Source organism: Solanum stenotomum, chromosome 6 (assembly GCF_019186545.1).
Source record: "Solanum stenotomum isolate F172 chromosome 6, ASM1918654v1, whole genome shotgun sequence".
Classification (NCBI taxonomy): domain Eukaryota; kingdom Viridiplantae; phylum Streptophyta; class Magnoliopsida; order Solanales; family Solanaceae; genus Solanum; species Solanum stenotomum.
In genome coordinates this window covers 53,638,282-53,652,168 of record NC_064287.1, presented here as the reverse complement: position 1 = coordinate 53,652,168, position 13,887 = coordinate 53,638,282, and the positions used below count along the sequence as shown (strand labels likewise).

At 30.0% G+C, this 13,887-nt stretch overlaps 1 protein-coding gene across 2 annotated transcripts; it reads left to right on the top strand.

Moving 5' to 3' along the window:
• The first annotated feature begins 4,768 nt into the window (after positions 1-4,768).
• Positions 4,769-8,405, top strand: LOC125866959 (S-adenosylmethionine decarboxylase proenzyme). Of its 2 annotated transcripts, none has more exons than XM_049547354.1 (4): positions 4,769-4,893; positions 5,003-5,068; positions 6,628-6,774; positions 6,879-8,405. In XM_049547354.1, exon 4 carries the CDS (start codon positions 7,097-7,099, stop codon positions 8,177-8,179), a length of 1,083 nt encoding a protein of 360 aa, XP_049403311.1. In that variant the 5' UTR covers positions 4,769-4,893; positions 5,003-5,068; positions 6,628-6,774; positions 6,879-7,096; the 3' UTR covers positions 8,180-8,405. The 2 variants fall into 2 exon arrangements, with proteins under 2 accessions (XP_049403311.1, XP_049403312.1); XM_049547355.1 differs by having other exon boundaries at positions 4,808-4,909.
• Positions 8,406-13,887: the final 5,482 nt, after the last annotated feature.

The following is a 13,887-nucleotide window of genomic DNA, read 5'->3' as shown; positions in this document are numbered from 1 at the left end:
TTCGAATCTTTAATCAGAATAAAAAAAATCTTATTGAGAGCGTTATAAAAGAAAATGAGTCATTTTATATGTAAATTTAATTAAATTTCATACAAATATCAAACATCGATGAAAAAACAAATTTTAAAAACAAACTTTGTTGAAAATTAGAAAAAGGCACAAAAGGTTTACTTTTTTGGTCCTTCTTTGTCTCTATATATTTTCTTCTCACATACATAATCCCACCACTTGCATAAAAGCATCTTATCATATAAGCCTTACGAATACCATTCAATGTGCCTTTATTTATTTGATATATATTCACTGTATTTACTGATTCGATTAATTCAGATTCATATTATCATAAATAAAATTAATGGACGTAGATATATACATCCCTAATAGATATTAAATTTTCTTTAACCTTTTTGTATATTTACTTTGTTCATATTTCAAATCTTTTTAAACAAAAATCATGACATAAATGAGTAGGATCCGAAACTTCTCATTCATTTAATAAATATTAAGTCTAGAACCATACTATTATTATTTGAGATCATCGTTCTAAAATTTAAAATTTATAAAAATAAAACTTTAACTTAGACCTCCGATTAAAAATGAAAAGATTCACGACCGTTCATTGGATGAGTCAATATCCAAAAAATCCACTTTCAATATATATATATATTATAGATTCCCCCACTCACACAAAGAACCCCTCGAAGTTTCCTATATCTTCCACATTATCTGCCCAAACATAGGATCTGCTAATAAAATATATTATATTATAATGCGCCTTGGCCTATACAAACAAATCCAATTTATTTATTCAAACTCACAAACTTATCTTGTGATTTAACATTTTCAATTTAATTAAGAAGAATCATGTTCCTTCTGCTGATAATTTTTAATATAAACTTCAAAAGCCACATATTCGTTTTTTTTTTTTTTGTAAAAATATTTGTTATGCATTCTTATTTGTAGAAAATCCATTGAAATCTCCCATTGAAAAATATTCGATGATTATTTCTATAAAAAAACGTATTCAATGATTATTTTCAGTATTTTGAGAATTTGTTTTCGCTCATGCGCTTTATTAGTGAGCTAATTCAGTGAGAATAAATTAAATATGTATGCTATGTGTTAATGAGTTGGATGCCATTAGTTAGTAGTAGTTGTCTAGTTGGTCATCCTTATTTTTTGGAATCACTTGGCCCTCTTTTATCCAATAATGTAATAAAATAATAATAATTATAATTATTATCATATTTAAATCTTTGACTTTATTATATCTTATTGTTTTCTTCATTTTGATTATCGTATTATTAATTTCTTTTTTATTATATTTTTTTGCGTACTGATTTTGATATGTTTAATTACTTGATTTAAGAGTTTAATTAAAATACTCCTTTTATCTTCATGATAAGATAAAGATAAAATTATGTATGTATTACCTTCTCAAATTTCATTTATGCGAAAACATTAGGTATGTTGTTGTTTGTTTAGTTATAGTGTAATATAAAAGAGATATTTTGCCTCATGATTTCTAAGGTGGATGATAAGATTAGCGATTAGTTAAAAAATTGCAATTTGCATCATATATATTTAATTAAGATAAAATCTTTTTATTCACATAGCAAAAAATTGCACTGCTGACCTTCTTTATTCCTATTAACTAATTAATAATGTGAAAGAATATAATATTTTCTCACCTAAAAAAAAAAAGAAGGGAGGAAAGGTCCCTTTTAATTAATTTATTTTAATTTAAAAGCAAAGATGGATTATGAATTTAATTTTCTTGTTCTTACCTTTGAATTCAGAGGCGGATGTAATGTACTGACACCACGTTCATCTAAACTCAATATCTTTAATAAGGTACATTAATTTTTTTGTCAAGATATTAGAATTGGAATAAATACAAGCTAAAATCCATAATTTTAAAAATATAATAAGTTTAATGTTAAGAATCTTAACGAATAAACTCATAAAATTTAAATACACGCATCTTTCAATTATCATGTTTTAAGCATGGGAGATTTGTTCTAATTTAGTGGAATGGGATAATTCATCAAGAAAGTAGAACCTACCTTTACATTTGAGGTTTTGATTTTAGGACTTTTGGGTTTTTCTAAATTTCGATAACATTATATCATAACAAATATATAATATTTGGTGTCTAAAATATTGAATTATGTTTAACTCGTAACTTACACGCTACATTCGCCACTATTAAGGATGTAATTAGGGACACGTTCTTCTTGTTGTATAATTGTCAATAATTTGGTCATTCACTGATGAATTAAAGTCACATTTATATTGTGTGGATCAATGTACCACTTTTTTTATTTATTTTATTATCGTGGTATTCAAGTCAGCTTTCGGATTCCTTGATTAATTTCATGTGATATTTGTCATCTCCCATCAACAACGTACAAATACTAGATAATTCTATCTATCAAAACTAAGACAAATGCACAAAATCACCAAATATTTTTTTTTATCTCCATCAAATTTTAAACCAAATGTACTACTTCGAAATAGTAATGTAAAATTCCATTGGGAACCTTCACCTACCATGGGTAAATTACAACAACCAACATGTAGCTTTTGATTGATTTTGATTTATAAACATTACTTTTGATATTTGTCAAACATAGTAAGTTAAAACATATTATAAATTAGTTTAATCAACTTATAAATTCCACTAAAAACCATCTAATTTTCTTAAGAATTTAATATTAAACTAAAATTGAATAAGACACGTCTTGTTCCATCTAAGGTAAGACGTGAAACTAAAAAACTCTATGATTGAATTAAGTCAAGTGATATTGATGGAGTTCCACACATAACATGTGTGTATCAATTTTCTACATTAATATTAATAAAATTATTATTATTTATAAGAAAAAGAGTCGAAAGGAAAAAAAAAACACATTTCCTAGTTTACTACTTTTAATATATTCAATGCATCATATTGTATAGTTGTACATTTAATTGAAATTCCATTATTATGACCCATGCACATCGTCCTTTTGCCCCTTCACTATAATAAATTCGAGTTTGAATATTATCACCTACCACAAAGTAATGAGAGGATGATAACGAACTTAAATTCAATATGTGATCAAATGGAAAATCACAATGTATCAGTATATACCTTGAACAACTTATTTTGTGTAATTTAGATATGTGATCAAGTAAAAATAGAGGTTCGCATTTGGTGTTTTGTGTCATAATAATGTATTGCTAAGTCTTAAAAGTAAATTTCATAAAGTTTGATGGTCGTCAGACTAGCTATGTAGTATGAGACAGAGTGTTGGTCGATCAAAAGCTCACAGGTCCAGAGATGGAAGTAACAAAATGAGGATGCACATTGAGATGAATGTGGGCATACTAGGAAATGTATATAGGATAAAGATATCCAAGATAAGGTGGGAGTGACAGATGTGATGATGGGCAAGATAAGGGAGGCGCGAGTGAGATGGTTTAGGCAAATTATGAAGAGGAGATATACAAGTGCGGTGAGGAGGTGTGGGAGCTATGTTGACTATATATAGTGGATATGAGGAGAGATATAGAGGTAGATCGAAGTATTGGGAAGATCAAGGTGATTATATGAGACATGACATATTTGCAGCTTTATAAATCTATATTTTTATATGTCTTATTTGAATCAAATATATCTATCGAATACAATCGCTCTACGTTTTCAAGATAGAAACAAGATTATGTATCACTACACTAACTATATTATCATAGTTGATCAAATAAAAAATCACAACAATCGACTTGTGATTCACATGGTGTAAATTTAATTAAAAAATCACTAAAACTCGACTTATCTATATACCAATAATTTTTATTTATCATGAAAAATATCTAAACAAAGTCATGGAGTAGTTACGCAAATCTCTAACCACATGACAGAAGCTCACATATGATCGATAATGATATTTATAAATTTTATTTAGATACTTGAACAATAAAATATTTCTATTAGATTTTTGTACATATTATTAAATATCTATTACATAAACAAATTAATCAGTTAAAATACATTATTTTTAAAATTATATATATTACTTATTAGCCTCAATAAACCGTAAAATCCTGTACATATTTTAAACTCAAAACATCTCCATAGCTAAGTAAACAACACAATACAATAATATTCATCTTAATTTATAATTTAACTATGATATTAGACTATTCTACTCTCATTTTTTAATTTTTCTTTCCCGTATTTTCTACTAAAAAGTTCATATAATTAAGTGTAACCCTATTAAGATTCTAATTAATTACCTCATTCTATTTTCTTTTGAAAAAATTGACCTTGACTTTTAAATCATATAGTAGTAAAAGTTATATAATGTGAACACCTTTTTACCAATTCAATAAAAGGGAAAAAATAATAAATGACTCAATAAAAGGGAAAAAATAATAAATGACTAACTATAACTCAATAATTAGCAAAAAATCATGAATATATTTTCCAAGTTGGAAAGAAATTGAATTATTATCCATTTTTATATAAAAAGAAATAAATTGAATTTTCAACAACTTTTAAATGTTTTAAAATGGAATTAAATTAAATATAAGGTCACTTTCGGTAAATAAATAAAATTTCTATTTTAATAAGACTCCTAGTCATAGCCACATACCTACCGTTTTGTCGACATTAAAGGGCAATATCGTCATTTGAATATGTGGGAGAAAATTCCACGAAAGTATAGGGACTTAAATATAATTAAAGGAAAAATACAGGGACCAATCATGTTATCTCAGCATATATAAATAAGCCAATTTGCTGCCTCTCTCAAAACGCTCACGAGAATTCTGTGTTAAACAATTTTTTAGCTTATTGTTTACTCTTTTCTCCTCCAAATTTCTAGGGTTTCTCTCGAAGAATTTTCTGTAAGAATTTTTTTCGGTGAGTTCCGACTTTTGGATGTATGTTGTTGTTGTTGTTGATGATGGATTTGTTTGTGTGATTTGATTGTTTGTTGTTTTGATTTTTGTGTAGGATTTGGTAAGTTTGTGATTCTTTTGGGAAAAGTTGGATTTGGAACAAACATCAAAATTTTGTATTGTAAGTATCACGATCCTTGTTTCATTATGAATGTTATGGAAACTGTTGGAGTTTACGTTTATTTGGATATGAATTATGGTGAATGTTGTTGATATGATTAGATTTTTGTGTTCAATGATCAAGGAATTTGTGTGTTTTAAAAGTAGATCTGAGTTTTTAATAATTGTTTCTGAATCATTGTTGTTGTTTTTGTTTTTTCTTTTCTGAAGACCTTTTCGGCTATGATTGTCTTGCTTTTAGGGTGAAAGTTGTTGTTGATTTGATTGATTAGTTTTTTCTGTATGAAAATTATGTTATTTGTGTTTCTTTCCGTCTTAAGAGCGGATCTGTGATTGTGATAGGAATGATGGTATATTAAAGGTCATTATTTGAAAAATAAAATCACTTTATTCAGAAATTAAAACTAAATTACAGTCGGGGAAAGCTTGGGATTATAGATATATGTTTTTTTTCTTTTGTTATTTTCCTGCATATTCCTGAAAGATTTTATCTTTATGAAATTGAGAAATTGAGCCACAATTGTTTATTTGTTGTGGAGGCTTTCCAAAGATTAAAATTTTCTAGCTAAACAGTAGGACCCACTTGGCCGCTTTACTTGACCTACATATCTTTTTAGGTTAACTTTTTTGAATATATATATAAGTGAGATTTGATTCGTCAGTTTCCACGGTTACGTGAGTCTGCTCCTAATTGGATGTCTTGACTTGTTCATTTTGGAGAACTTCTACAACCAAAAGTTTCTGGTTTATTTTCCTTATTTTAAAATTTAAAGCAGTAATATTGATAAAGTTTCTGAATAAGTCTCTTTTTAACTCATGTTAATCTTAATTGAATGGTTGTTACATGTATATTTGATCATAGGTTCATGAGCCAATGGCTTTGCCATATGGATTATGGTGACATGTCCTTTTGAATTACTCAAAAAATTTCGTAGTTCTTCCTGGGGATAGCTCAGAAAATTCATTCTGCTTATCCCAATTTGGAATGTTAAGCTGCATATTATAATCTTCAGTCTTCTCAATCTTTTTAATGAAAGAGTCACCTTGAGTGGTCTTCTTTAGTTGTACTAATTTCCAGCTCCTATTTATTGGGTGTGTCTGTCTGATCATGACATGAAGCACCCGATTTTTGGAAATAATTTTGTATCTGTAACATTCACATGGTTACTTTAATGATAGTTGACACAAAGGCTTGTTAAATTGTATTTTTTTCTAGGTATTTTCTGAGTTCTGTAGTTATGTTTTCTTTTGCACATGATTTGGTTCCTGCTAATCCTTATATCACCTGATCTGGTAACAAGATTGTCTATTTTCATTAATCATCCATCAACTTTAATTATCTCATGAAGGAAACCTTCCGCATCCAAAAGTTTTATCTTTCTGTAGATGGTATATTAATTATCTGTTGTCAAAATCATTGGTTGCCTAAATATTATGTTTACTTTTCACTATATTAGAATTCTATGGCTGTTATCTGCAGTTCCTTCTTGGGGTTTCAGTTTTCTTATTGCCTAGCTGTGCATCCATTGGATTTAACTTACAAGTTGTTGGCATGTACAGGTGAATGATCTAATGGAGTCAAAAGGTGGTAAAAAGAAGTCTAGTAGTAGTAGTTCCTTATTTTACGAAGCTCCCCTCGGCTACAGCATTGAAGACGTTCGACCAAACGGTGGAGTGAAGAAGTTCAGATCAGCTGCTTACTCCAACGTAAGTATCTGGATCTCATTTGTTTTAAAATTCCATAAGCCATAAAGAATGAGAGGTGAGAATATTGTAACTGACACTTCTCTTTTTTCTACCTTTGTATGCAGTGCGCGCGCAAACCATCCTGATATTTCCTAAACTTCCTTCCTTAAAGCGTCAATAGACGCAACCAAAAAAAAAACAAAAAAAAAATTTCTTCTTTCAGTTTCTTCTTTTGTCAAGCCCTCACTCCTTTTCTTCCTTCTTTTACTACTTCCTGCTTTTGCACTCATTGCTTTGAACATTTTCTGCTTTAACTTCCTTTGCTGCTGTGAACTTTTTCATAATGGAAATGGACTTGCCAGTTTCTGCCATTGGTTTTGAAGGTTTTGAAAAGAGGCTCGAAATTTCTTTTGTCGAGCCTGGTCTGTTTGCTGATCCTAATGGAAAAGGACTTCGATCTCTCTCAAAGGCACAGTTGGATGAAATTCTCGGACCTGCTGAGTGCACCATTGTTGATAACCTATCAAATGACTGTGTTGATTCCTATGTGCTGTCTGAGTCGAGCCTCTTCGTTTATTCTTACAAGATAATCATCAAAACATGTGGCACCACAAAGTTGCTTCTTGCAATTCCGCCCATTCTAAGGTTGGCTGAGACGTTGTCTCTCAAAGTACAAGACGTGAGGTATACCCGTGGGAGCTTCATTTTCCCTGGTGCTCAATCGTTTCCTCACCGCCACTTTTCTGAAGAAGTTGCTGTCCTTGATGGATATTTTGGAAAGCTTGCTGCCGGTAGCAAGGCTGTGATTATGGGCAGTCCCGACAAAACACAGAAATGGCATGTTTACTCTGCCTCAGCTGGGCCTGTTCAGTCTAATGACCCTGTTTACACTCTTGAGATGTGTATGACTGGTTTGGACAGGGAGAAGGCATCTGTCTTCTACAAAACTGAAGAAAGCTCGGCTGCTCACATGACTGTTAGATCTGGCATAAGGAAGATCCTCCCCAAGTCTGAGATATGCGATTTTGAGTTTGAACCCTGTGGTTATTCTATGAATTCTATTGAAGGAGCTGCTGTTTCAACCATTCACATTACCCCGGAGGACGGCTTTAGCTATGCCAGCTTTGAATCTGTTGGTTATGATCCTAAAACCATGGAGTTGGGTCCCCTGGTTGAGAGGGTGCTTGCATGTTTTGAGCCAGCTGAGTTCTCTATTGCTCTGCATGCTGATGTTGCTACCAAGTTACTGGAGCGTACTTGCTCTGTTGATGTTAAGGGCTACTCTCTTGCTGAGTGGAGTCCAGAAGAGTTTGGCAAAGGCGGTTCCATTGTCTACCAGAAGTTCACTAGAACTCCTTACTGTGAATCTCCCAAGTCCGTTCTGAAGGGCTGCTGGAAGGAGGAAGAGAAAGAAGGAAAGGAGTAGTGTTGTCTTGAGGGTCGTTTTGTTGTTTTTGTTTCTGTTTCAGTGTCTGTCGTTTGCTCATGTTTTCCCTGTTTCTCAGAATAATGGACTTATACGTCCAAACTTGTGTCTGTCGAATTTGCAACGTCTGTGTGCAAATTCTGAACTAGTCTTGCCTTTTGGTGTTCCACCAGAAGCCTTTATGTGTCTGCATTTTGAATTGTGTCATGTTGTTGGTCTCTGTTCCGTTGCGTCTAATAAAATTGTGTTTGTTATGTGTAATTCTTTGCCTCTCCTTTATTCAAGATTGCAACTGCTTGTTCCTCTCGTTTATGTGCTAGGTATTAGCAGCAACATAGGTATTATAATGAATTATTTAAAGAACAAAAACTATTTAAAGGATTTTGATGAACCATGTAACAAAATATTTGAAACCTTGAGGTATGTTGAAGCTCCTAATTTACGCGACCGAATGATAGACCGCTTACAACTTCTATCAAAGTAGAACAAGTCTAATAGTCACAATCCTTAAATTTCCGAAAAACCAAATCAATCTAATTGAGCCATTGCTATGGTAAGTAGGCTTTTTGCATGCATGGAATAGATTCAAGCGTCTAGATCAGCGTGTATTTATTATAAATAGGTGTAACTTAAATTTCTTTTTCTAGTTTGTTTGTTTGTTTTATTTCTCCTTTTAAGCCGTTTATTAAGAATACATCTTTTCTTTTCGAACAAGACATGTTTAGACCATAAGATCAAACGACATTTTGATACATTCTACTTATCTTTAATTTAAAACCACAAGACTCAAAAGTTCTTTTTACTTTCTTTAGTTTCATGCCAAGTCAAATCCATACAAACAAATGGAGTAATTATTAGTATCTCACTTTTCTTTCTTGAAAAAAATAAATGAAATCAAGAAGAAGAAAATAAACAATAACTATTACTAGTCAAGTAAATACGAGAAATCAAATCCTTTCTAGTTTGACCAAATTAAATTGTGACCAATTATAATATATGACTTGTTCATGGGGTTACACAGTTTACAATAATTGGAGAGGAATGATCTTGGCATTTTTTTAATTTTGTTTTTTCCAAAATATGAAACCTCAATGTGTACTTTTTTTACCCTTTTTCAATTCCAGTATATAAAGACAAGCAATAGTTCTTTTAACTTTAGTTTTCACCCTATATATGGTAGAAGCTGTTGTAAAAATCTTTTGTATAAGTTTTGGCTCAAATCGTGTATATATGCGTTATAAAAAAATACACTACCAAAATAATTTTTAACACCATCATGTATTGTCATTCCAAGAAAATCTACACGTAAGCCTTATTAAAATGTAAGATTTGAAAATTGAAAACACGATATGTTAAGGACTAGGGGTGTACAAAATCGAATTAAAATCGCAAATCGAGTCACATCGAAAAAAAACCCGACTAGTGGTTTGGTTTGACTTGGTTTGGTATTGAAAAAAAACCCCTGACTATATTTGGGTTGGTTTGGTTTTAACTAAAAAAAATCAATTCGAGACTAAACCAACCCGACATTATATATGTAATTTTAAAATTTTATTTTATACATATACTTTGATATAATTTTAAAATATTTCTTATACTATTTCATAGTTTTTATCTTTTAATAGATTATTTCAAGTTTAAAACTTAAAATTCGGAATGGTCCAATAAAGATTATAGTTCATAGATGTTGATAATTATAATAAAACTTAAATCAAAATCAAATTAATACTAATGCAAAAAGAAAATCAATTCAACACTAAGAATGACAATAATATTGAATATTTATTCTTTAGTTTTACATTGGTTTAGACAATTAAAATACATAATCTAATTTTAATTTTCCTTAAATATTTAGTAATGTAACTAATACTTATTAAATTTATTTTAGCATAATTTAGTACTTTTAAATTATGATCATTTTCATTATGACTTTGCAATATTTATTTTATATGATGATTTCATTATTAATTTTTATTGAATATTTTAATGTCATCAGTACTCATCTCATATTTTGTGTCATTTTCTTAAGAAACACCTTAGATAATTGTATTTTGGTTGGACTAAAGAAATATTTGGAGCACAAGTAAATTATATGTTTGTATGCAAACTTTACCGAAAAAAATCCAAAAATCTGAAAAAATCCGAGGTTTATTAGTTTGGTTTGATTTATAAATTTAAAAATTCGACACAATGGTTTGGTTTGGTATTTGAAAAATCTGAACCAACCCGAGGTTGAAAAACCCAAAAAAATCCGAATTTTATTAGTTTGGTTTGGTTTATAAATTTAAATTTTTTACACAAATGGTTTGGTTTGATATTTGAAAAACCCGAACCAACCCGGTCATGTACACCCCTACTAGGGCCTATGGCTGATATAATATGTAAAGATGATTTGATGTCGTAAAAATTGTTTACACTAAACAATATATATATATATATATTTACTTATACACATTCTCGAAACCCAATTTGGTAATACTTAAACTTATGAAGTTCAAATCTTGAATCTATCAAGGATAAAGGCAGATCCACATGTAATTACTTATGATTTAACGGAACCTAACAACTTCTTGCTTAGACTCTGTATATGTATTAAAAAATCTATTAAAATATCTGAGTATTTGACTATGAACCTTATGTATGTAAACAAAATCGATATAAAAACTCGTAAACTTCAAATTTTGAATCTATCACTAGCAGAGTGGGAGAGGAGGGGACCATGACCAAGGACCAATGGCTAGTTTTATCCAACTAAGAAAGCAAAGTTTTTTTTCCCTCTTATTCTCTGCATGTATTGTTATATCCAACTCTGGGTTTTAGTCAGACTTTTGGCTTGGTGTAAACTTAGTGACACTATTTTACCCCTAAACAGAAGAGAGGAAAAGCCCAATAGGCCAATTCCCCTTTCTATAGCAATGGGGTGATCCAAACAAAGGACAAAATCAAAACCCTTTATTATAGGAGTAAAGGACACTCATAGTTGCCAACGTGGTGCAGTGGTGAAACTGCTTCATCAACCAGAAGTTTCGAGTTCGACTTTTGAGCCCGAGTATGGAGAAAATCCTGTTTGGAGCTAGCGCCACCAGTAGATGAACCATGAAATGTGCGATACAGATTTAATCGGAGTTCCAATATGGACTCCGGATATTGGGTGGAAAAAAAAAGGACACTCATAGTTTGAGTCCATCCAAGTTTTAGTACCACCACAAGTGCCAAAACAATTTATGAAGGAAGGACATATACATGTGTAAACAGGCTAGGGGTATTAAGGGAAACTTAGATTCGAAAATTGAACCCTATCTTTAGCGAACTTTTTTTTGTTTTCGGATTTTCACTAAGAAAATTCAAAAATACGAAAAGGTAAACATCAGAAAAGTTAAAGAAATTCAACAAATAATTTTTACCTTAATTATATACACATAAATTTTTGACTAAAAGGATTCGAGTGAACTCCCTTCCGGTACCCTAGTGAGTCTTGGTATATATGCATGTTGAGTTGTTACCTATATACTTATTGTATGTCTAAAAAATAATCTTTTTCTTGTTAAATCATATACATGTGTTCAACCATATATACCAACATATAAAATGAGATAGTGGGTTATATATAAAAAAAACGTTATAAACAAATATATAGATATATTCTTTGAATAACCTAAGTAAGAAAATCTTACAATGACATTAATGTATATAACTTAAAAACACTCTCTCTCACACACCATGCATGCTTACTCGTCACATTGACCTATTTGTACCCAACTACAGTACAATCTATTTCCTTAGGCCCAATGGTTCCTCAACCAATCGTCACTCGCCCGTCCTTTATATATATATATATATATATATATATATATGCATGCACTTGACTGAATGCTAAGTTTGGTAAAAATGTAAGGATGAGATATGGTTGTTGATTGACATGGGTCCTCAATTTTCAAGAAATGGTTGATCAAAGATGATGCCAAAGTTTGTTAGGTTCTTTACTTCTCACCCTTTCATCACAAGTTGGTGTACCTATTACAACAAATTAAATGAACAAATTCAGTAAGAATTACTCTACAAGATGGAAAGTTTTCAACCGTGAGCTAAACAAATTATTTGTGTTGTTCGGACTTTTAAAAAAAAATAGTTATCGCATTCATGTTAGATATGGATAGTTTCCGAAATACATTACTTTTGAAAAATTCGACGATACATGTATTTCTATTGAACAACTTATTAGGTTATATATATTAATCTCGTTCATTTTTTGGGGGGTCATGATATTTATTAATTGTCTCAATTTGGACTCGATGACTTTGATTTAAAGTTACAATAAATGGGTGGTCTGATATGCTATCCTTACACAAATACATGTCATGTTATTATTAATTTGATATAAATACTGAATATGAATAAATTTACGGTGTTGGACTTAATATGTAGTCATGACTTGCTAGGTCAAGCAGTATCTTCTATAGAATTTTTGAAAGTGCACACTCATTTTTTAACTAATTAAAACTTTATCCTAAAAAAGTTTCTTAATCTAAAATGAATTTCATTCTAGAAGCTTTACGTACGTTAAACCAGAATTCCCAGACATAAAGTTTGAAAATTGAAGAAAGTAAAAGCAGGAACAAATTAAAGGAGCTTGATTTCAACTTGTGATTTATTTTTTTATTATCATAATCGTGATGTTTGGATCAATTTGTATGTATTTTAACTAATTTTACGAAATATCTGTCTTCTTTCCCAGTAACATGTATCAGGTTACATTTTTTATTTACAATTTAATTCTTAAGCATTTTTTTAATTCCTGCATTGGATCTTGTGCATGTTATGATTATTTCTTACTCAAATTATTATACTAAAAGACACCCTAATTTTGGGGGATATGTAAAGCATCATCTTGTTTCTATTATTCTAATTCTACCCAATTTTCAGTAGAATGAATAGTATTTTAACAATAATTCTTGAATAGGCACAACTATAGTCACCTTAAATCCTGGATAATAATTAATCAAAAATATCTTGACCAAGGGGATACATGACTACTAAAAAAATAAAAAATAAACAAAAATTGGTGACAACACAAATTTAAACTGTGCAGCTAAACAATAAAATTGATCGCTATTTTTATTTAATGATAAATTATCAAAATACATTTTTTAGCTACGATCGAGCAAATTAACGATGGATTAACAACGAAGAAGTTTGTAGCTAATAATTCCATTATTTTTGGAGTGATAATTATGCAAATGACCTTTAAGAAAATTAATTAATTAATTATTATTGCTTTAATGATTGTCTCACGTTTAGCATAATTGTTGGATGACAGGATATTATATGTTTAGCTTATTGATTAGATGGTATTAGTGATGATTAATGAATGGATCCAATGGTTAGATTTTGTTACAAATGTTGTTTGTTCTTTCTTATTGTCTTAGAGTCCATTTGATCAAGCTTTTAAAAAAATTAAATTTTTATGTAAAAAATTAAGGTATTTGACCAATTTTTTAGAAAAAGCCTAAGTAATTTTAAGTAGAATCAGAAGCTGAAAAAAATCATTTTTTCCTAGAAATACTTTTGAAATTTTGGCCAAACACAATTTGTTGCCATAATATTAATAAAAATGTTTTTCAAATCACTTAGCCAAACACAAAATGATACTTTCCGAATTTGTATAAAAAAAATACTTTTTAATATAAACAACTTTTAAAAGTTTAGCC

Bases quoted from the DNA above. Each gene is read 5' to 3' on its own strand.
- LOC125866959 (XM_049547354.1), top strand. From the start codon at position 7,097: ATGGAAATGGACTTGCCAGTTTCTGCCATTGGTTTTGAAGGTTTTGAA.